We start from the raw sequence: 25,222 nt of genomic DNA, 5'->3' as shown, positions 1-25,222 counted from the left end.
ACTGAAGACAACAATTAGGGGAGAGGAAAACAGGCTAACTCGATGATGGCAATTAGAAAGGAAGTGGTACGGTGCGCTCAGGTAGGTATAGACAGGTCGAGGGCCTCCGAGGTCACACAGCACAAGAAAGTGGGGGCAACGGATGAGATAGGCGGAGCAGAGTTGTGCTCACAATGGGAGAGATACTTTGCGGGGTGGGCAGCTTGTGTCGATGTGATGATGACTGAAAAGACGGGGTTTAACCTCTCGTAGGAGAGTGGCGAGAAGAGAAGCGCGTCGATATTGCTAGCCACTCTGGTACTCCTCGCCCTCTCGTTTCTCCATGCAAGGCTCGCGTGAGCGAGTCTCAGATGTCTGGTGGTTGGCGTGGGCATCCACGGGCGGGTGACGACCGTCGTTTGCAGTGATGTGATTCCAGTCGTTGCTTCAAACCATGCGTGAGACGCTTGCGAGGAAGGCAGAAGTTGGTATTCGGAGTGGGATGCCCCGGTGGTAGGGTGGCCGAATAGTGAAGTACGGTACCAGGAGCGATTGAGGTAGAGGAGAGGAAGAGCTGGTGTCACGGCACCGTTGAGTGACACGAGGGACACAAGCAGAGTGAGGCGTAGTATGAAGGGGATGCGCGGTGGGAGGTAGCGGCAATTGTGTCTGGATGTTTGGGGTGAAGACACAAACAAGCATGCATGGGAGGACGAACGGGATGTACTCGGCTCAAACAAAACAACCTTGGATAAAGTGGCAGCGAGCGCGAGATGAGTGGCAGGGAGGGGGTGGGAGAGCAAAAGGCGGGGAATGATGGAGATGGATGAGGAGACGTCTTTCGGGAGAGGAGCGGAGGAGGGAAAGAGGAGAAGGGAGATGGCGAGATGGGGGAGATAGGTTAGGTTAGGTTGGGTTAGGTAGGTTGGCAGGTAGGCAGGTAGTTAGGTAGGTGTCAAGGTAGATCCGGCCGGTTGACAGGGTAGAGCGCGGACCAGCACAGCGAGGTGGAACTCGAAGACGGAGCGGAGGAGACAAGAGCGAGACAAAGAGAAACGCTTTTGCTGCTGCGAACCGCGGGTTTGAAGCCGATGTGGGCAAGATCAGTGAGAATGTGAGAGGCTGGAGCCGAAGAGGGGGAAGCACGGGAATGTCGGTTGTCTGCCGGCGCCGTACGACCAAACAGAGTGTGAAAGGTAACGGTTGGCTCGAATAGAGGAGATGGGCGTGAGGTCGCTCTATTGTGACGAGAGATGTTCTAGCACGTATGCGTATACGCAAATTGGCAGAGGTAGAAGGTTGTCGCGTGAGGTGAGGGGGAGCAAAAAGAGAAAAAAAAAAAAAAAAAGAAACAACAAGAGCCGGCGTGTAGGTGCTTCAGTAGCGGCAAAGATTGTTTGATGATATGCCACGGAAGATCAATGGAGACATGTGGTCGCGATGTAACGGTATTGCTTCAGGTTACAAAGGAGCAGCTGCGGCAGCAAGGCGCGTACTTTCGGAGATGGAGTAGGTCGCCCGGCGGTGAGGAGGAGGAGGACAAGTAGGAAGATGCAGGTAAGGCGAAGGAGGAGGAGCGACAAGAAAGGTGATGCACAGCGATGCGGCTTGGTACGGCGGTAGTGGTGGTGGTTTTGGTGGTGGAAGCTGTGGGAGCAAGGTGAGGAGGAGGTGGTAATGCGTAATGGGTGGGAAAAGGTGGAGAGAGTGATGAGGAGAGAAAGAATTGGCTTCTGTTGGATGGGGGAAATCCAGGCAAGGAATCTGGGGTCTGGGGTTGTCTCCTCTCTCTCCGCATTGGAGAAGCAGAAGCACCACGGCAGGACGGCAGTAGTAGCGGCAGCGGCAGCGGCAGCCTCGAGCCTCAGCCAGCAGAGCTGTAGCTGCTGCGACTGGACTGTCATCGCCACTAGCCTATGCCTAGCACCAGCTCATGTCCTGTCAAGGTACTTTGCCTCGCTGCGCATTGCAGCGCAAATGCAAAGTACCGGAAGCAAGGGGGGAGTAACGCCAAGCAACACACAGCACCTGAAATGTGGTGGTGGTGGTGGTTGTGGTGGCCTGGCTCCCGGCGTTGGAGAGAGCAGGAGCCAAAGCACTGTTCGAAAGCTGTCTGTGGGGCACCTTTGAGAGAGGGGAGACCTTTGGGGTTGACATGTGTGAAGTACCTAATCTGTGGAGGTCCCACGGGGCAGCTACTTTCTCCAGCTGACCTAACCAGGTATATGGCCAGCCAAGCTTCAAGGTCTTCCCCTGCTACGCATGCTAAGATGGGTTGCATGTGGTGGGGGGAAAGCTGAGCGGGGAAGACACAGAGAGAGAGAGAGAGAGCTTCCACAGCCAGTGTGAACGGAAAATCAGCCATGAAATCATTTGTCGTCGGTCGCCAAGGGGAAATGCTAGCCGACACCTCTCTGTTTTTTTTTTTTTTTTCGTTGCTGTTTTCTTCTGCCTTCCTTTCTCATTCTTGTCCTTCAGTCTAGCCCACTCTACAGAGTTATTGCATACATAATAGTAATTGTATATCTGGCCACCACGACTGAACAACAACAAGTAATGCAATCAAAAATCACGCCAATCTCACCTCACCTCATCTCATTTCATATCATCTTCCCCGCAGACTTTGGCTCGCATAGCAATGGCTTTGCTTGATGATATGCTCTTCATTCCGGAGAGTATAGCTTGTGCAATTCAACTTTCCCCTCCTCTTGGAGTAAGACAAGCTACGTAGAAAAGCTCCCAGTAGTCGTCTGCCAGGGCCATCCCCCCTCCTCTTGGTTGTCCGTGCCAGCTGCACTGACACTTCAAAGAGAGGAGAAGGTAAGAGAGACATGGATTAGTCTTCATTTGGGCATCGGAGGACCGAACCGGGAGACTGCAGGCCAGAATACGCGCCAATCGCAGCTGGGCAATAGCGGTCAATTATGGCAGGGAACCCTAGGTGAGAGGGTCCTTTGCCAACGAACCTCTCTCTCTCTCTCTCCCCTTGTACTCTCCTCTTGTTTTTCGTACATTCTTATTTTGGAGAAACTACACGAACCGGTCTGCATGGCTTGGTTGATCGATCAGCTTGGTAGATCACCCAAACCCCCAACCCCCGTTCTTAGTGTGCAAGCACCGATCAGTTTCGAATGCGTCGGCACGATATGGAGCGAAGCGCGGCGGCGCTTGGCTTCTCCCGTCCTGTCCCCAATTACCCATGTTTATTGTGTGTCAAGAGAGGAATCGAATTTGGTATGTGCTCCTAGGTGACGAGACGGCCAACCTTGCACAAGTAGCTTCATTGTCTCCAACTGCGGAGTCCGAGACACTCACTGGAATGGGCGGGCAAGGAGGGGAGAGGGGTTTGCGCAAACGCAAAAGAAACACTCCCGAGGAATCGCAAGAGAACGGAACGAAATTCAAATTCGGCCTCCATACGTAAACAGACAGTTACATGGTGGATGTAACTTAGCATGTAGGTTTTTGCCCGCTCATCAACCTCAGGTATTCGATTCGCATGAGCGGCCACAAGAGTCGCAGTCGGGTGTCTCGGTACAACTCCAAAGCAGGGAATAGGTAAGATGAGGTACCCTGCTCTCGAACTACCTTACCCCAAGCACGAGATAAGGGAGCACGCGGTTGCGCATCCGGTCTGTCCTCGGTGAGAAGCCGCCCATGATACTGGCCACAAAAATAAAACGCAAAAAATGAAATACGGAAAACAAAATAAAGGGTAACACACGGCATCTGTCTGTTCCTCTCCCCTTTGGGAACTCAACCTTGGTTGTCTCCGTGAAACTCTGGTTACCATCCTCGGCAATCATCCAGCGCAAATATGCCTCCGGCTCACTTGACCAGATCACTCAAAATAAAAAGACGACTCCCCTTGCGCCTCGTCCCCGTACTCATTACGCAGAACTGCATCTCAGGGCATTCTGGATGGCGGGAAATTGCGTTCGAATCTTCTGGGCCCCCCTCCTCGGCCCCGCCCTTGAGCGTGACATCCCATCTCCAACCCAAGGCGAGGAAATTTCCCGATGGCTGCTGCCCTGCACCTGTACTTAGTAAGGTGGTGGTGAACGGGCAGCGGAGGGTAGGCAATTTGGTATGTGCTATGTGTGTGGTGTGTGTGGTATGTGGTATGTATATCGTGTGGTGGTGTGTGTGTGTGAGAGTGGGCGGACGAGGGTAGGATGTGGGATCCTCATGGCCCTGGATGCAGCAGCAGCAGCTCCCTCCAAGGGAGGCTTAGTAGCGGAGGGAAGCAGCAGGCAGGGCAGGTACAGGCAGGGCACGCAGGGCAGACAGGGCAGACAGGTACCATTTCCACCTTTCACCTCTTAAGGGAAAGGGTACAAAATGGGGGATGCGGAGGAGGCAGGCAGGCACACACACGTCCGACGCAGGGCAAGACACAAGTGAAGCCTTGCCCAGTACCAAAAAAAAAAAAAAAAAAAGCTGCAGCAGAGCAGGAAGGGACTGCGCAGCATGGAAACGGAGAACCTGCCCCAGGTGCAAAAGTGTGGGGTAAGTCAGGTAGACCCACTGTCACGGTCTGTGTCCTCTCCTTCTGCCCCACAGCGTCCGGATTTTCTTCCCCCATTTTCCCCCGTTTGCAGTTTCAATCACAGCTTTTGCAGGCAGGTGCAAAAAGGGGATGCTGGGTTTGTGGGTGTTTTGTAATCAGCGAATCCTCGTCATTCCCCCCTCTCTCCACCCCACCCTAAAGACCTTTTGATTTTCAACCCACCACCCAGGCCGCTGCTATGTAATGTACTCTCCAGGAGAGCCTACCATTACAGACCCAACCTCCAATTCACCTACTACGTAAGCTGTAGGCTTTTTCAAATGTCATTCACACCTTTTTTTTTTCTTTTTTTTTTTTTTTGGTAAACCTTGTCAAAGGACGGCGATAAGACCTCGGCGACTAGCATGTCCAAACTAGCCAAGCTTCCACCTGGCGTCACAATTGACACCCTTTCCCAATTCATCTCAACTCCGCATCCTCCTTTCTCGGTATACTTCCCCTGACCTTCAGGCACATGTCAGGTGGCCAAAAGGTCATGATGATCTGCTCCTGGCCACGATACTTTGAGAATTCCATAATGCCGTTGCTCCATTTCGTGGCTTACATTCGATGCACTTCTTTTATTCTTCCTGAGCTTGACCATGATCACGGCCGTCAATCGCACAGACACCAACCACGGCCCCTAAACCATCTGCCAGACGAGGAGGTTTCCCCCAATGTCAGCTTGTCACAAACCTTGAACCATCTGCAAGCCAATAACAAGGCTTCTCTGAGCCATTCCGACCTTTTGCATTTTAGCCTCGGTAATGCTGCGTCTTAAGGCCTTTGGCCAGAGGGCCAAGAGGAGATTCTGTTTCCTATGCTGACCGCACGCTCAAACACCCAAAACTGGGTTGATGAAAGCAGACGTCGCCGTCTCTTGCGTGACATCCGCTCTTGCCGTGACACGATTCCATCTTTCCTATACTTTTGATAAGCCCAGTCTACCAACTGGACAACAACGGAACTCCAATCGTCTTCCTAGGGTAGGTTCCTGAGTGCGGCGGCCATCCTCCGCCAAAGTCAAGACCCCCAACGCCAAGTAGGACACGGGACTATTATGCAATGTAACAGGCAGTTGTCTGTATGGTCCGCTTACACATTTCCGGAATAGCCTATGCAGTGCTCCTTTGGCTTTGGGTTCGGTGGCAATCATCCGCTCCGATGACGGCCAGCATAGTTTTAATGTTGGATGAGAGTTTCTGGCAATATTTGAGAAACCTGGAAACAAAACCCCCCAACCTAGATGACCCAGCGGTTGCAGTCTGCAAAGTGAACCACGTGGTTAGTTAGGTAGCTCATATCCAGATGTACCAAAGCATTATAGTACAATTCTTTGCCGAGCCTGAATCATTTCAGCCTGCTTGAACAGCTTTATACGATCGCTGCTATAATGCCTTCGTCAGCTATATCACGCCTTTGCCCATGGTATGATGTACATGAGAGTTTTGCAGAGGAGATGTTTATGCTCCAGTAGATGTGCCGACATCTTCGAGTCCTATATGTTACTGGCTGGTTCTCAACGTCCTCTAGCTTTGATAACAACCCCGAGGCTAATTCAAAAAGCCAAAGACATCCCGTCGTCCGAGTATTTTACAACAAGGGACAATATTATCCCTAATACCCTGATTACGCCTGTCATTTCCGGCGCATGTATTTTAGTCTCGGCAATACTCAGTCTCCTTTTCTCTACATGACGCGAGGTTTTCCTTTTCTGGCAAATATTCAACGGCTATTTGCAGCAGGCGGCTGAGATGATGGCAGGCCAACATTTGTGGCTTATTTCAGACGCCTAATGAAGTAATTGCATGGGTAACACGAAGTCTCGACTGTGAAGTCAAAACCTCTCTATGCCCTGACCTTCCAACGGTCTTCTAAATGGCTGTAATTCAGGCTATCCTAGAGAATGCCATCTCGTGAATTTCATGCCCAGCTTAGGTCTCGATTCGCATACCTAAGGACATTTGAAGTGCTTCAGCATCCACCAAATGCCATTTCTCAGTGGCCCACTAAAATATCATATCTTCGAGGTTTCCTAGTGCTCGGAAAGATTATATCCTGTTTGAGCATTCGGCTGGACGACAGACCTTTTGCGAGTAAGCGAAACTTCCGTCCCGAACGTGTCGTTGGAGTCTCTGGATCGTGACCAAACTGACGTTTGGGGCCTTTTGTTAATAAATTGAGATTTGTAATTCACCAAGTAAGCCTCGAAAGAGATAAGAAGATCCCCATGTGTATGAATATGGGCTCAAGGAGGAGCGGAGGGAATGGATAGACTCTTGGATGAACAAACAAGTGGCCCCGCCTAGGTGATGATCACGCAAACCGTTCTCGCGCCAATGAAGTATATGAGGATAGTTTCTTTTTCAGTAATACTCGCAATAGCCGCCCAATGCCCATGGTCTATCATGATTCTCCCAAGTCGTCGATTTCTCATTGACATCCTTTTTCCACGCATTTCGTTTCCCACCATCTGTCTCCCAGTCCCATTTGTAATACCCAGATCTTTAAAGAAAGCACCTGCCGCAAATCCCCTCCCTCCCGTATTCCAACCAATGCATGCCCCAAAAGAAAAAAAACACACCCTCGCCCGAAAGCTCCCTCATCACACCAAAAACCACCTGCCAACGCTCAACCCTCCAACAGCTCCTCGGGCCACCTCACCTCGAACCCGCTGACAGTCTTCTGGACCTCGACATCTCCAGGGTCGCCCTCGAAAAGCGGCTTCTCCATCTTCTTCTCCAGCACCTGCTCGACCACCAGGCCCCTCTCGCGCGCGACGTCGAAGAATGCGAGGTCCTTGTGCCGCAGCCAGGGGCGGTAACTCGTGAAGAAGACGTACGCCACGCTCTCCTTCTTCCTCGACAGCGCTTCCCAGATCGTGTCGACCAGCTTGCCGTGCTCCGAGTGCCTGAACAGCAGATCCGCCAACACGAGCACGTCGAACTTCTCGTCCGCCCCGTCGGGCAGCTCCTTCAGCAGAGGCGCGACGTCCGCCCCCCACACGTACCCGAGCGGCACGACGACGCCCTCCAGGTCCCCTGCCTCGTCGACGTTCTTGTGCATCGTCTGGACAATGTCCGCGTCCGGGAAATCCGTCACGACGACCTTCTTCGCGCCGAGGATACCGGCGGTCAGGGACGGCAGCCCCGCGCCCGCGCCGAGCTCGAGCATCGTCTTGCCCTTGATCCGCGACGGCTCCGCCTCGAAGTAGTCTGATACGATGCGGCTGCCGTTCCAGAGGTGATGCGCCTCCGTGGGCGAGTAGCCGACGAGGTGCAGCGTCAGCACACGGCCTGATGAGAGCGTGTGGGACTGCGTGGTGGGAGGGGGGGTAGGAGGGTAGAAGTCCTCGGGGTCCTGGAAGAGATCACCCGTGTCGCCGTCCGCGACATCGCTGACTGGGCTCATCTTTGTCTTGGGTGGTGTTTTGCCGAGTGAGGCTCGTCTTGACGAGCAGTGAGGCGGATGGAGGGGTTAGTGGGGGGAGGGGCAGAGTGAGTAACTGATGAAATAAATTTTGCAAACCTCTTCGGTATGAAGAGTGTGTGAAAGTGAGACCAGTGAAACCGCCAAATGACCGTAGAAAGTCGATTTGCTTTTGAAGATCTGCGTGCTTAGTTAGACTGTGTTCATAATGATGGGTGAAGAGGTACACATACCTTGGTCGTGTGTGTGCGGGTTGAGAGAGGATAAGTCGCAATTTTTTTGTGAATCTTTTTACGACTCGAGGTGAAGTTGTGGGTACAGTGCGCGATCCCCCTCCATTGCCCCTCTTGCTCGTGGATATCTCGCCTTGTCACAGTGCGAACGCTCTCCGGCTTTTCACATGGTACTCATGACACTCAAGTAAAATCCAGCAGAGCTGAAGTCTTGAAGAGGTTGCTTCATGTGAGACGGAAGCTTGCCCGGTAGTCCATTCTATTAAATGGTCAAGTCCCACGTTAAAGTGGCTTTGAATGCGACAGACAGGGTGTGCGAAATGCCGATGCAGCCCAGCATGAAAAGGCTTCAATGTCATACCTGTTGCTTGCCCTGGTATTATACAGATTCTCTTCTTGGGCGTCAATAGTACACACAAACTTCCCGTAACTCCTCATACAAACCTCAACATCATCTACATTAGCCTCCTTCTTCTCTACCCAAACCTCTGCTTAGCCAACTCCTTCAGGCCCTTCATTACCCCCTCCTCGCGCTCTCTATACTCTCTAACTCTCTCCTCCCTCTCCGCGGCTCTCGCTCGCGCAACCTCCTCCCTCCTGATCTCTCTTTCAGTTTTCTTCCGCTCCTCCCTAGCCTTCATAGCTCTATACTCCGCCAGCGAGTCCCCTCCGCCCATCAGCTCTTGCTCACCGACCTCGGCCTGACCGTCCCCGCCTCCGCGCTCTCTGAAATCCTTCATCTTTTCGTTGACGAGTGCCTTCTTCTCCAGCATCCGTTCTCTGGTGCCAGCCTCGGCGCGGGGTGCCAGATCATCGAGCCTCTCTCGCTGCATCTTCCTGTCATCCTTCCTCTGCTGTCGTAGGTCTTCGTTCCTCGCTTCTCTTTCGCGCTGCGCGTCCTCGGCAAGGTTCTCTCGGCGGAGCGACAGGTCCGCCATACTGGGCATGCCAGGCCCGGACCGCTGGCCCCCTTCTCGCGCGGCGGACGGCAACCTCGGTCCCAAGTCCTCATCGTCCTCATCATCATCATCATCATTCTCATCCTCGTCCTTCTCTCCGCTGGCTTTCCTGTTAGTCTCCTCCGCGTCCGGTCTCCGGGGCCCTTCCTCTGCCGCCCTGTCCTTGGCGGTCATGAACATCTCCGGATCATACCACCCAGAACTCAATTCCCCACGGTTCCATTTCCCCATAAAACTCTTCCATCGGCCTCTCACCTCACGCTCATCCATGTCACGCATGTCTTTTTGTTTCTGCAAGTCGAGGTAGTACGCCAGCAACGGTCTGAAGACATCCAGGTCGTTCTTAGAAAGCGTCCGCGCGTCGTAGGGCAGTGTAATGGGTGGTGCGCTGTTCGTAACATCTCTGCTCCCTCCACGACCGCTCTCTCTGGGGCTATCCCGATGGCGATGGTGGCGATGGTGGTGGTGATGATGCCGCTCTTCCCGCTCTCGTCTTAAATTCCCTTCGCCAATCGGCGACCGCCGTCTTGTCTCATCCCGACGTCGCCTCGGTGACCGCGACCTGCTGCGAGTACGTGTCCAAGTCCGCTCATCCGTCATGACGGGCATCAAACACTTGCCAAATGAGTCGAAAAGGTTCCTTCAAGCGCAAAGTGACGACAGCACGTCAAAAACGCTATTGAGTAGCTTCGATTGATGTGAACAAGGGTCACCCCCAGAGAAGGCTGAGTTGGTGGGGTCTGCGTGTGGAAGGGCGTTTTGTTTGACTACAGTTTCAGGCGTTCGACAATCTGCCGCGAAAATCGAATGGGATCCTGCCAATGAGTCTCTCTGGTGGTAACACTGGAACGGTGGCGTCGAATGCAACTGAGGGGTTTGTCCGAGGCTCTGAAGCGGAAAACCCTGAATAATGACGTCGGTGGAAATGGATAAACTGATGTTTGTTTTGTTTGTAGTTGCAGGAGGGAAAGCTCGTGCCTTTTACCGAACCAGGGGGGAAAAAAAGTTGGAGAATGGAGCCGCGAGTGCCCCAAACTCGGCTTCGGAAGGACTGAGAGAGTGCCACTTCCCCCCGGCCACAGGTGCCGCTTTCCCGCACGAATCTTCAACTACCGGTCCGCAAAAACTCTATCTGTCCCGGTCATCCGTCTAACCAACGATTCCAGCAGTATCCTTATTGATCATGTATCAGGTAATCCGCTGAATTCACACAAAGTTTCTCAAACATCTCCCGCGTCTGAGTGAAAGTCGTAAATGAATAGAATTTGACACACGTCAGGATATGACCTGTAATCCTGAGATCCGCAGACCTGAAGTAGCAAATCTATGAGACATTTGCGATATAGCCAATTGAGGGTATCGACTTGAAGGAAGGTAAAAAAAAAAAATGACACCACCAGATGCAAGTCTTTAACGGCGTAAAGCTCCGGCCTCCTAGGCAGCCCTCGTTATCCATCATCCCAAACCATGCCGTCGTGAAGTAGCAAACATCAAAAAAACCTAAAACTTCTCTGGCGGTGGAACAAGCTCCTTGTGAGCTTGTCATGACTCTACCACGGGCGCGTTGTTGTGTATCGAGCAGCCTAAGCATTGACAATCGTCGCCGCAGGGACATGACGAAGTCTCGCCAGCGCAAGCATCCCCACTAAACGGATATGTCACGAAGAAGAAATCGCTGGCCGAAAGTGCTTGTTCCTCGCTCAGCCCCGAAGCTGCATCAGAGGGCGTCTGGGGCGCAGGAGGAGAACCGCCGCTGTCGCCGTTCGTGTGGGCATCGACCCCGCGGGCTCCATTTCCGTTGGTTGCAGTATTTTCCAAATGACCGTTTGCACCGTTTGTTCCATTCGTTCCGTACGAGTCGTCAAGCATGCTGTTCCATGCCGACCTCACGTAATCCTGCGTCGCATCGTTGTAAGGATGGGCAGCGCATCCAACACATTGACATCCGTCACCGCAGCTGCACATGTGTGATGTCGACTCCGAAACAGCGGGAGTTGTGCCATCAGACACAAAATTGAGTGGGGTTGACATGCCGAATCCTGTTGGCTGCGACGCCGGTTGTCCATACTGCAAAGCCTCCATCGCCTGTCGCCATTGCGCGGGTTGTAGAGGCGACATGTAGGAACCATACTGCGGAGGGTAGGTGAAGATTGTTGGTTGAAAATAAGATTGGTACATGCCCTGCGGCATGGCGATCGGTGTTTGTTGATAGGGTGACATAACCATGCCGTTCGGTGACATGTGGCCGTTGAGGATGTGACCGTTAGTGACGACGTTAGTGTTTATCGGCGGTGCTTTGCTGGAGCAGCAGCCGCCCTTCTTCGGTTTTGGTTCAGTCTTTGGACTTGAGGTGACGCTTGAAGGTTGTGCCGACTCCCCTTCACTCTTGCCTGGTCCTGAACAACATGAGCCTCCTTTGCTGGCGCTTGTTAGTGAAGGTGTAACAGGCCCGACGGGTGTCTTTACAGCCCCGTTGGCCGAGCCAGAGCAGCAAGAGCCCCCTCCGTTTGTTGCCTTTGTTGGAGCAGGCACTGGTGCAACTTTTGGTGTGATGGTGGTAGACACAGCACCATCTGTCTGAGGTACCATCGAGGCGGCTGGTGGAAACATGCTGCCGGGTATCTGGTGGGGGAACATCGGAAACATCATGGGCTGGTGGAATCCTCCATTGACGGCACCCATGATGGGCATCGAGCCGTATTCCATACTGGACTTCGGCGTAGGCAGGCCCGTCATGCCGTTCGCATGGGGCATGGGGCTCGGATGTGTCATGTCAAAGGGCGGCAGGATGTTGACGTGGGCAGCATCCATCCTCTCCAGGGTAGCGGGATCAAATGACTGTTTACGACTGGCGGGCTTGGCTGCGGACTTCTGGACTCGAAAGGAGGCGGCAGAAGCCTTGGTCGGAGACATTGGCGGGGCATCGCTCGCAGGTGACTCGGCCTTGATCACGCTCGATGTTGCCGACGAGTCGGTAGGCGTTCCCGCGGTGCTTGATCCGCAGCCGCACTTCTGCTTTCTGGGAATGGCGGCAGTCACGCTGCCGCAACCGCACCCGCGGGTGGGGGGATGAGGACATGTGCTTAAAGGTCTGCCTGGTTTTCGAACGGGGACCATTAGGCGCTCATTCGCGTGTGTGCATTTCGTGGAACGATGACCACGGATGCATGGCTCACTGAGCAGTGGATGCAATCAATGGTCAGCTTCAGTATTCCAGCAGCAGTAGTCGATAGCGAGGCGGGGATGGAAAGATAAACCAGGCGATGCGCATGCTTGACAGGAAAACATGAAATATGCAGTAGTAAGAGGCAGAAGACTGGTGAAGTGCACGACAGGAGGAAGACATGGCGACTTACCAGGCCATCTTCTGGCCGTTGATGAGGGGCATGGCGGGCGAAGATTGGAGATGCGCAAGGGATAACTTTGAGATTGGCGAATTTCGGGATTGAGAGAGCGAAGACGAGCGGAGACGAGGCTCTCAGGAGAGAAAGCGTACAGTGATGGTTGTCGCTCTGGTTCCAACTCCGACAAACCTTTGACCCTTGAAGTGAGCCGCGAGGTGAAACATGGAGGCGGGCGCCGGCTCCCTGGGTACAGCGTCGGTCTGCCCGAGTACGTGAATTAAATCGTCGGGTTGTCTCTTTGGGTATGTTTGCAGCGGCGGGAGGTGAAGCTGAAGGTGAGTTGAAACGATGGTGACTAGGTAGGCGAGGGTTTTCTGCGCAAATCAATTCGGCGACGACGTCGACTGGAGAAGCGGGATATTAAGCTGACGACTGGCAAGAAAGCTGAAGGTTGTTTGGAGATTGGAGAAGTAGAGTGTATCCGGTCCAGGTCGGGGTTTGGCAAGGTAGAAAATGGCGAGACAAAGGCGATCGGGACGGAGAGCGAGTAAGGCGAGGTACGACTCAGAGGCAGCGGCACAACAGCAGCAGAAATGTTTGTGAAGGGATGGCAGCAGTTAAGGCCGGCAGTCCTTTTGCGGTGGTGCTAGACGCAACGGAAACGGGCTGGTGGATCGTTTAGGTGGACGGACGTAGTCGTCGGGGGTTTCGACCTGCAAAAACCCACTGAGGGTGGCCCATGTGCAGTTGAACATTGGGGCCCTCTTGGGACGAGAGGGGACTTTCCCTGTAACTCCTCTGGGGCAGGTACCTAAGGTGAGGCGTGGTGAGGAAAGGCGCACTATGGCAGGGTAGGTAGGTGTACTACGTATTGGAAAAGAGAGATGTTGTGGTGGTGGTGTAGACCTGGGCCAGACTTTAGCGCCTAGAGGCTAGCCTAGCCCAGCCCAGTAGGCCGCCGCCGCATTCCTCCTGCCCCCCCAAGCGCGGCAGAGAAACAGCATGAGCACGGGTGACCAACAGCGGCCGACGGGACGAGAGACGAAGGGACCAATCAGATCTATCTAGTATCCTGGTAGCGCATCCAACCAGCCCCACGTGCGGGGGTTATTACACACTGGCGCCACGCTGCCGATGTGTTGCCAGCGCCTTATCCAGTCACCAACCACTGTACCACAGTAGCTGCGCTGCGCTGTTATACTGGTGAGTTAGGCTGCACTGCGGCACACCCACCCCTCCCTTGGACCCTGGACCCCCCATAAAACATACAACAGGTACGCACTTCCTGTCCTGCTCCTTTCGGTTTGAATGAGGGAAGTCATTGCCTTACTTGATCGTAGTGTAAGCGAGAGATACATAAATGCTCTTGGCGTGGTATCATTCGTATATATCCATCACAGACACTAAACTGCTCACACATACACATATTTATCTGAAAATATGTCGAGCATGAGATGATTGCCTTGGCTCGGAGGAAAGAATCTCTTTTCAGCTTTGTCTGATTAAAGAAATTACTCATCCAAGAAACATCTATCGTAACAAGGGGTCCATTTCATGGCATCCCGGGTCTATTGGATACCGTCGACGACGCGATATGTTGTCTGCCGGTGGTGTGTTGCCGCACTGTCTTGAATCTCATGCACAATATATGAGGTCCCTGCCGTTACCACCGCACACACCAGGACCTTGGAGGGGGAGGGGTAATCGGTTGGTCGGTTGTCGGGGGGCATGGCATGGCTTCACGAGCGACCCTCCCTACCATGTGCTTCTCCATATTGGGATGAGGATGGGGGTTTCTTCCAGCGGTGCCGCCACGAGGTGATGATGTCCAACCATCGTCCAGCTCTTTCACGAGCTCAACGTAATAAAGAAAACACGTAAAATGACTAGTTTTCCCAGTTGCGAGACAAGCCGCGTTTTCTCTACCGGGATACACTGCCTTGACAGATCAGAGGCTAGCATAGCATGATCGCCCTTTAGTTAGCATTCTGCCCTCCCGTACCGTGCCGGCCTCTCCCTTTTGTTGCCCGCCCTCTTCTGCAGTCATGGTCTGTTTCGTAAAACCTGTTCGGCAAAATTTCTTCTTTACGCCCATCTCGCATCTTGACATGCCTCGAGCTCCATTTTCCGCCGCCATGACTGCACCTCCACACCCCCATCCCGATAGGTAACCTGTCCCAGGGTCCGGCTTCAAGGATTGATGCAACATAAAAAGATGCTGATCCCACGTTTCGTCAAACCTTGAGTTGGGAAAATCTGCCTTTCGGTGCCGAGTCCATGGTCAGCCAAGCTAGCCTTCATATCAGATCGGACCAAAAATGCCATCAGTCACCAGCAAAAAAAAACAAAGAAACGGGGGTACAGACACCCTGCTTCACTCAATCTTGATGATTCTTGAATTCATCCCTGCATGATCCGAACCGGTCTATCACTCCTTTCCGTCTTAGCACGGCCAGCAAAGTAAAGTATACTTCTGTCCATCTCGCCATACCTGACATACGCAACCCCACATGGACATTGCGCCTCATTGCCTTTTGTCCATCCCACGTCCACCGCACATTCCCACGCCGCCAAATGCACCCGAGTCCCACGGCCACGCACCCTATAACAGGAAAGTCGAGCGTGATAAACGGGTGGGTGAAGTCGGGTAGGCAAATAGAACGAGAAAAAAAACAGCGAGAGGGCGTGGAGGAGGGTGGGATGCGAGGTCAATACTCCACTGCCAGAGGCTCGAGAGGCAAGGGAAGTGAGCAAGTTTTGATTGGCCAGATCTGGCACCAAATTCAACGAGACGGTTGTCGAACGAGCTACCACCAGATAGATACTTTTGCAGCACCCCCCCTTTCGACGAGGGTCGCTTGACGAAGAATGTGTATCCTTGCTGTGCAGTAGTAGTGCTTTGCGAGAAGGAAAAAAAAATCCCAAAAGATGGACACTTGTGATGTAACTTGTGTACTTGGGCCATACTGGCCTCGGAGCTGCTCTATTCCTTCTTGGCTTCTTCCAGTTATTCACTCGGCTTTAGCCCTTTGCGTCGGGAACTAGACTGCTGCAACTCGTTTTAACGAGACAATATGGCTGACCTGTGCTTGTGAAAGATGAGCCACTGCCTGTGAGGCTAGTCGTCATGTGCGCCGCTACGCCATAAAACACCCCGATACAGATCCAGAACAAGGGTTGGCCAACTTGTAGAACGCTTTCAATTCTATGCCGTCATGCCTTTTCTTGCCTCTTCTCCGTCGCCTTCACACAGCACGGTTTGCCGGTTCACCTTATGCATCCGCAATGCCATGCAATGCCATGCCTTGCCTTCTCTCAGCGGCCCTCGGCAATGTTACTTGGCGATACTTATGTGTGCCCTGCAGGCCAGCAGTCACAACCCTCCACATGTACCCTGTCCACCTGCAGTCCAGTCAAGACACCGGCGTTTGCAATGCTGGGCATGGGCTAATTCTTCAAATATCCTGCGTCTCCATTAGGTGAGCAAGATTGTTAATCGTCCAAAGCCGCTGCCTCGCCCCTGACCTCCCCTGATCTAGTCTCGGATAACACGCTTGTTTCCACCATACACTGCAACGTTAGTTTCCCTCATCCGACTCCCCGGAGTCGGCGAACATATCCACTGCCCTCATTCGTTTCCTGGTTTGTCCCGTGGGTCTGGATGATAGCTGCAATCTTCCGACCGTGTGTGGATTGGAGGTGCCATCCGCGCTCTCCGCTGCTGCTTCTGCCTTGCCGGGTTCGGCTGGTGTTGTCTGAGCCTCCGCCGGCTCGACTAGGCTGTCTTCCTCCATCGCCTCCCCCTCAACATCGTCGTCCGCCATAGGTTCGCCCTCCACATCTTCTTCGCTCATTGGCTCGCCCATGACGTCGTCTTCCTCCATCGGTTCGCCAGCAACGTCTTCTTCCTCCATCGGTTCACCTTGAACGTCATCATCTCTTTCTGACGTTGTTCTGCGAGGCACACCAAGGTCAGGAGTTGCCGTGGCCGTGGCATCAGCGCTTGGTGTCGAGGTTTCAACCAACTTCCATCTTCGCTTCTTGGCTGCGTCATCTTCGGTTTGCTCCTGGGCCTTGAGGGATGGCGGGTTGTCGAAACTGCTGGCAAATGACTCCTGACTCTCTGTCGGAAATACGCACCAACCTTCCCAAAGACCAAGAACTAGCCCAACACTTCTCTTCCACTTCTCGGCCCGCAAACGGCCCCAGTTTAACTTTTCGGCCATCAAGCCAAGGCCCTCAAAAACATTACGCTCTTTGAGTGCGCCTTCAAATATTTGTCGATACCGCCAAGCCCGCTGGATTCCGCTGTTTGAAGATGCAGATAGTATGTCGCTAACAACATACAGGCCCACAAGGCTTGCTGCACTTGTGTCTGGACCCTCTTTGTCGGCCTTGTCTTCCGGCTCAGGATCTGATTGCTCAGATTCATCCCTCTGCCTGCCCTTTTCTCTGCTGTTTGCTTGAAACTCCGGGTTCGCCGCCGTCAATGCAAAAGGCTTTTCAACGTTCGACACAATCATATCCACCACCTCCTCGGCACCCTTGCTTGCGTGCGTGAGAGCAAAAGCCGTAACTCTAGCGACATCTCCTTTCCGAATCTTGGATAATGTTGTTGGGAGGCGGGCCAAGAGATGGGTTAGTTTGGCCTTGTCTAGCGGGTTCAAGAAGGTAACTTCGGCCTCTGTTCCTTGGCCCTCCCGGTTGTCACCGTCGAAATCTTCGTCGTCTGACGAGTTGTACTCGGGGTCCGACACAAACTCGTCAATGTTGGCAACAAACTCGAACGGTAGGCTCCTTTCGGGTGCTTTCCAAGCGTGACTGCCGTCAAAAAGGGGCAAATACCTTCCTTTATTACGCCGTGATTCAGAGCCAGTGATAATCTCCCAGAGCCGCCAGCGGTACCAAATGCCTCCTTCGCTACGCGCATTCCAGATCCATGCCCACTTCTTTTCTCGCTGAACCTCAGGACGGCTCATCAGCAGAGCCTCAAACTCCACGCCGTGCTCGAGAACTGATTCGATGGTTTTGTTGATAAGTTGTAGCATTTTTATGTCGTTGGGAGGCTTGACAGGAACGTGAAGTAAGCTGTTTCTGTTGAGCGATTCACCAGAGTTCGGTCCGTAGGACGTAGGCGGCGCAAAGCCTCGATGGAAGGCTTGCTGCGTTGGCGCATTGCCGGGTGTCGCCTGCTGTGCGACTGGCTTCGCACCAAAAGGCTGCGATGCGCCAGAAGTGCTACCAAGCGTAGACGCCGTGGCGGTTGCAACAGCTGATGAGAGATGTCGATGTAATGATAGGTTGAATCCGTATCCGAGATAGCGATTCTGGAGTGAACTGACTGCCGCGTCAATGTCTGTTGCCGGTGTCTCCTGTGACAATGTAACGATGGCCACTGCGCACTTCCTCTCTGTGGCGGAGGATGCAACAGACGGCAAAATCTTGACGTTCTCAACTGTAAGACTTGATGGCATCAGCGATTTGATGAACGCTGGAGAGGTACCTGGAGGCAGCTGAGATAAGCGCAAGGTTGGCTTGGCTACACCCATGGCCTCCCTTGGGTCCGACCCGCCTTCCTCCTCGTCATCGCTGGTGTTGAAGGCCTTCGATACCGACTTTGGCTCGTCCCGGTCATCAAACCCCAGCCTGCCGTCTCTATCCCTCTCTTGACGGTATGCGTCGAACCCTCTCTTCCTTCCGAATGACCCTGGCGGGGGTCCTAAGCTGCCGGGGCCACTCTTAAAGCCGGATACAGGCCCTAAGCTCCCTGGGCCGCTCTTCAGTGCGGATGCACCGAAATGTCGCTTCGAAGCGGCAGCGCCTCCCAGCGGCGCGCCAAAACCAGGGCCTTTCGGTGGCCGTTGTGAAGGGAATGAGCCATAGCGGCCGCTCCCTGTGTCATCGTCGTCATGATCGAAGCTCTTGACAAAATCTTGGTATACTGCAGCGGTCTCGGCGGCCTCCCGGGCTTTTTTGGCTTCGGCTTCAGCTCTCTGTTTCTCGAAAGCGGATTGCTTAGGGGCCTTCTGAAGTTTCGCTTCGACGTCGGGAAACTCAACGAGGTTCTTCGCCGATGACATTGTTACCGAGAGAATTGTTGAAAGCTTCGTCGCATATTTGAGGAGGGCGCAGGTTTCGCACTGTCGCGCAATCGCGATCGGCAATTGGGAAGCAGTTTGTAGTTGGATAATTGAGTTACTGTAGCTAATGGACATAGCGCGCGGGATACCGTCCGTACCATCTCACTAGTCATAGCTGGTACTGTGCGTTGTTCAACTGGGGTCCATTCACACCGTGTAACTGTGGCTGGATCTCGGCTTCTGGAAAACCAGCCACAGCGGGACTTAATTTTTTGGTTCACATAGTGCAGTTTCCAGATGTCTATGAAGTAGATAATTGCTCTACATTTCCAGAGGACGACCAACATAGTTACTTTCTTCGTAAGTGATTTCCTTTTACAATTGTCCGTCCCCTTCTTGTAGCGACAGTCAGATATGCAGCGACAATCAGCAGCATCTGAAGATGCAAGAGACAAAAATTCATCAAAAACATACAACACCAGGTATTCGCTGGTCGTCACCGACCCAACTACTAATCCGGCCCTCACTGGCTTATCTATGGGAGAGCGGACGGGATCCCGAGTTTTCCAGTGGGTATGGTCGAATGTGATTGGGTAAAGTGTAAAATTTGCCTATAAAGGATGACTTGGCGAATAGTATACCTGAACAGACGTCCAATACTTGCAGTCACCAGTTACCGGTGCACTTTAATTTTTTCTCTTGCTATTCCTCGATCAAGTATCCATCTGGCAGCTTTCTCGTTGTAAAAAGATCATCTCCAAACTTTATATGCACCAAATAGTAGAATTTATAAAGTCGACAACCGGCTAAGAGGCCCACGGTAATGTGTGTATAAAGGTTTGTTGTTTTATAGGGGGATGGAGGGCGCTGAGGAATGGCGGGACATGTACCTTAGCTGCCGTAGAACTCAGAGCAAGCAATGGTAAAGAAGACGTAGAATTCGGATTTGGAACATGCATGCTAGCATCAACTCAGGCGGTTCAGTCTGAACATTCAAAACGATCGGGTGCGAGTCTCTATTCGTTATCTCGAGTAATATGGGAACAAGCCCATTGACGACAATGCACTCACTGCAAGAGCACCCCCATTCATAGACAACATTAACTCAGTGAACTCCTGGCTATTATTGGGAATCATTACTGGATTCCTGCTGGTGGCTTCTTTCACAAGATCAAGGAAAGGAAAAGATCATTGAAAAAAAAACAAAAAAAAACACTGTACTAGATCCGGACGATACTGCTGAGGAAAATCATCGTTGTTTAGATTCACGAGAACTCCTCCTGGGGCAGTCACCAATAGACATAAAGCGCATCAAGTTCTGATAATCTAGCTCCGCTGTGGAACTAGTCACTTCTCGATAGTTTGAGCGTCCAAAAACAAGGATGATAATGACGAAAACAAAAAGACGGCATCCATCTTCCCTTATATATCCCCCTCATTCCGTCCCAAGATCGACAAAAGTTGTTACGCAATTGCGTTTGCTGTGTGACTCGTCGTTGTCATCATGTTCGAATATTCGGTACAGTTTGCTGCCGTAAATATTATCCCAGATGTTCCTCCTGTTCACCCAAAATAGCGAATGGAAGCCTGAGTAGAATATCGAAAAAATGGGCGCGATGAAATGCTTGTGATGCCACTTCGACCTCTAGCCAGTGCTGGCTCAGAGGTCATGACTTCTTGACTGAACAAAAAAGGGCCCGAAACGATCGCTTTCCTGTCGGATGATGGTTGCTTGGTGGTTGGTGCATACACAAGGCTGGTCCGAAAAATGGACGAAGTATCCGAGCAGTCGAAAATCGCAGGGAAGTCTCCGCCATAGAAGTTAAAATGTTATCGCAATCACTTCCAAGCCACAACACTCCAGTTGAGGTCTGATGCTGCGTGAGACAGACGGCTTACGGGCCCAATAAGAAGCAGATTCAATCTACCTGCATACCGGAAAAGAGACCCTCATTCATGAAACAAACCCAAGAAGCATCAACAAAAGCTGGCCCGACTAGGACACATTTACTCCTTCATCATAATCGAGGCAAACTCATCATCTAAAGGCGAAAGTCAGTACACCCAACCAGGAAAAGGAAACAAGGAGAAGCCGGTCAAGGGGAAACAGCACTTACAATCAATCGACCCGTCGCCGTTCTTGTCGGCCATTTGAATCATCTCGTCAATCTCGGCCTTGGTCATGTTCTCGCCCAGCGAAGTCAGGACATGGCGCAGCTCCTCGGCGGAAATTGTGCCGCTACCGTCGCGGTCAAACACCTTGAACGCGTTCTTGAGCTCCTCCTCGGCATCGCCAACCTGCACCTTTTGCGCCATCAGGTTGAGAAACTCTGGTGCTTGCGTCAGCATTGTCATCTCCATGTTTGTTTCACGAACACTAAGTGGCTGAGCCAGTGTCAGACAAAGGACAAACACACCATTAAAGTCAATCGTGCCGTTGTTATCGGCATCAACCTCGTTGACCATGTCGTTCAGCTCCGTGTCGCTGGGGTTGAGACCCAGGGACCTCATGACCTCTCCGAGCTCCTGAGCGGTGATGTCACCTGCAGGATTAATGTCAGTTTGCTTTTGACTGGGTCATGGGACGAAAAAAGTGAAGAGAAAGACAATGCGAGATGAGACGGAATGGTCTAAGCCACTCCGTTCCCAATGGGCAAAATCAGGGGTTCGGTCGAGCTAAATCCCCAAATCGTTCAAAAAAGAGGCGTAGTAGATTTGCGCATATGTTATTACTGACCTGTTCCATCCTTGTCCTGTTCGCGGCGTGTTAGCAAAAGTAGCTATTTTGCATCGGAGTTGAGCTGAACCAGGCTGCCGCCAGCCTTGTGGAAAGGGGAAAGGGGAACTGGGAAGTGGGCAGGAGAAACTCACAAAAAGGTCGAAAACCTCCTTGTATTGCGCCCTTTGCTCTTCGGTCAACGCAGCAGCAGCCTGCACATAGTAGTCAGCATCAAATATTTAAGAAGGCGCATCTTGGCCATCTAGGGATATGTTGTCACCATTTTTTATGTTTGATTTTGTAGTGGTGATGAGTTGTTGTGAAGGAAGTTTTGGTGAGTGAGAGGTGGTTTGAGACAGGGAAGACGGCGTGGGACAGCTGAAAGCGGGGATGTGACGACGACCCCGCACGGTGCGATGAGTGCAAACAGCGTCATCAATTCATACGGTTGTCAAAAGTGCGTGGGCGTGGTGGGCTGGCCCTGTGTTTGTTCCAGGTTGCATCAGCATTTCCCTGTTGAGACGACCTTACCGACTAGCCATCATCCAGTCAGCCTCATCACAAATATTGTCCTTGGGCGGCACATGACCCATCTGATGGACCTGTTGTTGGTAAGGCTATGAGGCACAACTGCCGATGCAGCTGACATAATCCCCTCTGGGTCTAGACCACCAGTCATTGAACTCGGATATTGACTAATCGGCTCGTCGTACAAGTCGGGACAACGATAATGCTTTTCTTAAGGGTATCACTACCACTAGAACATTGAGTCTCGTTCTACGTTGATGTTGAGGGAAACACAAGTGTCTCTCGTGGGTTTGGTGTAACTCCTGGTGCGAGAGAAGGAGTTTGAAAGATGTACAGGAAAGGCAACAATAGGCACAGTTTCGAAAGAATTCAATACGAAACCAACAGTCTCGATCTACAACAACCACAACCTATGCATTTCGACTAGAATGACGTCGCAGGGATGACTGCCAACAGAACCAATCATACTCCGGACTGCAGACACCATGGATATATGCCTCCACTGGGATTAAGTATGTTAGCTTAGAGACTTATGGCCCACATACAAAGCAGTTTCAATGCCCGACCGCCCCCGGATCCAGCTTCCGATTCCGACTGTTTTTGTTACACGACTATCATTAATCGCCAGCCGCCAAGCTTGAATTGATGAGCATAACCACACAGACATCTTGTCGTCCTGCAAGAGTTCGAATTCATTACCTTTCAATAAAGGACACAGGAAAACTTGTATATCCATCGCAACCTATGTGTACGCCAAGCGTGCCCTAACTAAAACAATATGCACATTGGTAGTCTCTTGGGCCGACGACACCCCCCTCCCATGGACCCCACCACCAGCATTGTGGTCTCCAACAAAAAAATGGTAAAAAATTTGTTCGACCCCACGCCGAACATTGCAATCGGCTCTGGCATTGTGCTGCAAAAAACTTACGATAGGGACGGTTCCCCGCCATGATAGCGAGTCAGATCAACCGATACGCAGACAAGCCGGGACACCGCAAATTCGAGCTCCGATATTGCGCCGGTCCGGGTGCTTCTTCCAACCACCGCTTCCCCTTTCCTTGCCTCCCCGCTCCCCCATACTCCTTTTTAAGGTATGTCTCTTCCCTTTCATCTGGTGTCGTAAAATAGTATCTTTTTTCCGGATTCTCCCCCCCCCAATCAAGACCGTGATCAACCTCGCAGAGCCTCCACGGGTCCCGCCTCAAATCGTACAGTCCAGAACTGGTATCTGTACCAGGGACCTACCTTCACAGCCACACGGACAGGACACCGGGCCGCAAAACATACAAGATGGCAGACCCCGCTGAGGTCCCTTCTTCCATCCTCATCATTGGCTCCGGCGTCTTCGGCCTGACGACAGCCTACGAGCTCGCCCTCCGCCCCCGCTACGCCTCCACAAAGATTACCCTCCTCGACCGCTCTCCCGTCCCCGGACCCAGTGAAGACGCCGCCAGCGTAGACTCCTCCCGCATCATCCGCTCCGATTACGCCGACCCCGTCTACTCACGACTCGCTGCAAAGGCCCAAATCGAATGGCGCAAGACTGCCAATGCCTCTGACCTTGGAGGCGAGGGCCGGTATCGGCAGTCCGGTATGGTCCTCGTCGCCGACCCCGCCGCATCATCACCGTCAGCCACCCCTGCCGACCCTTCCAAAAAGTCGAGTTTGGAATACGTCCAGCAGAGCTATCACAACGTCATTTCCCTTGTAGGTGAAGACGGCGACAAGATCATTAAGGAACTCCCAACATCCGCCGCCATCCAGGAACATCTTGGTACCCCCAGAGCCCCTGGAACATGGGGCTATCACAACCCCCTCGCCGGCTGGGCTGATGCCGGCGAAGCCATGAAGCACTTCACCGCCCGCCTCCAGGCCCTCAACCGCGTGGAATTCGTCTCCGGCACGGCTGCCCGCCTAAACTACTCCTCCACGTCAGCCGTCACCGGCGCCACCCTCGAAGACGGACGCGTTCTCTCTGCGGACCTCGTCGTCGTCGCCGCTGGCGCATGGACGAGCCGACTCGTCGACCTCGAGGGACAAGTCAGCGCCACAGGCCAGGTAGTAGGCTACATCGACATCACCCCGGAAGAGCTCGCCGTTCTCTCCAAGATGCCAGTGGTCCTTAGCTTCAGCACAGGACTCTTCATGATCCCTCCATCGGGGCTGCAGGTAAAGGTAGCCCGTCACGGCTACGGCTACATCCACCCGGCCTCCGTTCCCCACCCGAACCCTTCATCCTCAGGAGAGAGTGTAGTCTCCCTGCCCGTAACCCACATTACGCATCCGGACTTCAAGCTCCCAGAGGAGGGCGAGGATGCGCTGCGCCAAGCCGTCCGCACCATCGTGCCCATCCCTGCCATTCACGACCGTCCCTTCGTCAAGACACGCTTGTGCTGGTACACCGATACCAAGACCAGCGATTTCATCGTTTGCCACCACCCAAATGTCAAGAACCTCTTCGTCGCAACAGGTGGCAGCGGTCATGGCTTCAAGTTCCTGCCTGTCCTGGGTGAAGAGATTGTCAATGTTCTCGAAGGCAATGGCGACAAGGTGTTCACGGAGAAGTGGAGATGGAGGGGGGTCAAGAGGGACGACAACGCGACAAACGCTTACGAACATATTACGAACGAGGATGGAAGCCGTGGAGGCATTCCCGGAATCATGCTGAACCCCCCGCGGGCTAAACTGTAATTGCCATCATCAGACACGTATATTCCATTGATAACGAAACGTAGATAACGTAAACGTGTAAACATCTTGTAACGTCCCACACCCACTTCTGGGCACCCCCCACATTTGGGCACCCCATTTACACCAAAAACGCCGTTTTTCGAAATTCTATATTAAACTAACTACTATACTTACTAAGAAAAGAAAATATATATAAACTATGTTAAGTATAATTATAGCCATCTAATTTTTTATAAAGGTTTAAATATAATAATAGTTATAATATAGAAGTTTAAAACTAAAAGCTTTAAAATGTTAGTAGATACTAGTAACTTACTAGTATTCCTTAACATTAGAAAAATATATTTTCGCTTATATATACTTATTTAAAAAATCTAGGAAATTAATATTTATACTTATTAAAAGTATATAATTATATTCAAAAGAGATTTAAAAGTATTACTTTAGTAAATATAGTATAATTAAGGGTTAAATTCTATAATAGAAACTTTTCTTAAGGTAAATTTTAAAATATTATTCTAAGCTTAAAGAATTTTTTACTAAGTATAAGAATATATAAATCTACTATATCTTACTTAAAAATTCTAATCATATTAGTTAAATATCTCTACCTATTTTATATATTAAGATATAGGCTAGGTAAATTAGTATTATAAATGTTAAACCTTGAATTTATAATACTTATTATCAATAATACTAGTATATAGC

The 25,222-nt window shown here is 52.0% G+C and overlaps 6 protein-coding genes across 6 annotated transcripts; 1 reads left to right on the top strand and 5 right to left on the bottom strand.

Annotated features, from left to right (window-relative positions):
* Positions 1-7,159: 7,159 nt before the first annotated feature.
* On the bottom strand, positions 7,160-7,939 carry CTRU02_211117 (nicotinamide n-methyltransferase; the record flags this gene model as incomplete). Its single annotated transcript, XM_036720141.1, has 1 exon — positions 7,160-7,939. The coding sequence occupies one exon, from the start codon at positions 7,937-7,939 to the stop codon at positions 7,160-7,162; it is 780 nt and encodes a 259-aa protein (XP_036587884.1).
* A 727-nt stretch (positions 7,940-8,666) lies between these two features.
* Positions 8,667-9,749, bottom strand: CTRU02_211116 (RNA helicase-like protein; the record flags this gene model as incomplete). The annotated part of the gene is made up of 1 exon (XM_036720140.2): positions 8,667-9,749. One exon carries the CDS (start codon positions 9,747-9,749, stop codon positions 8,667-8,669), a length of 1,083 nt encoding a protein of 360 aa, XP_036587883.2.
* A 942-nt stretch (positions 9,750-10,691) lies between these two features.
* Positions 10,692-12,537, bottom strand: CTRU02_211115 (Protein GRISEA; the record flags this gene model as incomplete). The annotated part of the gene is made up of 2 exons (XM_036720139.1): positions 10,692-12,324; positions 12,506-12,537. 2 exons carry the CDS (start codon positions 12,535-12,537, stop codon positions 10,692-10,694), a joined length of 1,665 nt encoding a protein of 554 aa, XP_036587882.1.
* A 3,534-nt stretch (positions 12,538-16,071) lies between these two features.
* Positions 16,072-18,708, bottom strand: CTRU02_211114 (coatamer subunit protein; the record flags this gene model as incomplete). The annotated part of the gene is made up of 1 exon (XM_036720138.1): positions 16,072-18,708. The coding sequence occupies one exon, from the start codon at positions 18,706-18,708 to the stop codon at positions 16,072-16,074; it is 2,637 nt and encodes an 878-aa protein (XP_036587881.1).
* Positions 18,709-20,580: 1,872 nt separating this feature from the next.
* CTRU02_211113 (calmodulin) lies at positions 20,581-21,504 on the bottom strand (the record flags this gene model as incomplete). Its single annotated transcript, XM_036720137.2, has 4 exons — positions 20,581-20,615; positions 20,691-21,116; positions 21,311-21,326; positions 21,445-21,504. Coding segments are annotated over 4 exons (537 nt in total), but the record flags the coding sequence as incomplete, so codon positions are not given.
* A 1,609-nt stretch (positions 21,505-23,113) lies between these two features.
* Positions 23,114-24,514, top strand: CTRU02_211112 (fructosyl-amino acid oxidase; the record flags this gene model as incomplete). The annotated part of the gene is made up of 1 exon (XM_036720136.1): positions 23,114-24,514. The coding sequence occupies one exon, from the start codon at positions 23,114-23,116 to the stop codon at positions 24,512-24,514; it is 1,401 nt and encodes a 466-aa protein (XP_036587879.1).
* Positions 24,515-25,222: the final 708 nt, after the last annotated feature.

Source organism: Colletotrichum truncatum (genome assembly GCF_014235925.2).
Source record: "Colletotrichum truncatum strain CMES1059 chromosome Unknown Contig_0007, whole genome shotgun sequence".
Classification (NCBI taxonomy): Eukaryota; Fungi; Ascomycota; class Sordariomycetes; order Glomerellales; family Glomerellaceae; genus Colletotrichum; species Colletotrichum truncatum.
This window is presented reverse-complemented; position numbering and strand designations above follow the sequence as displayed.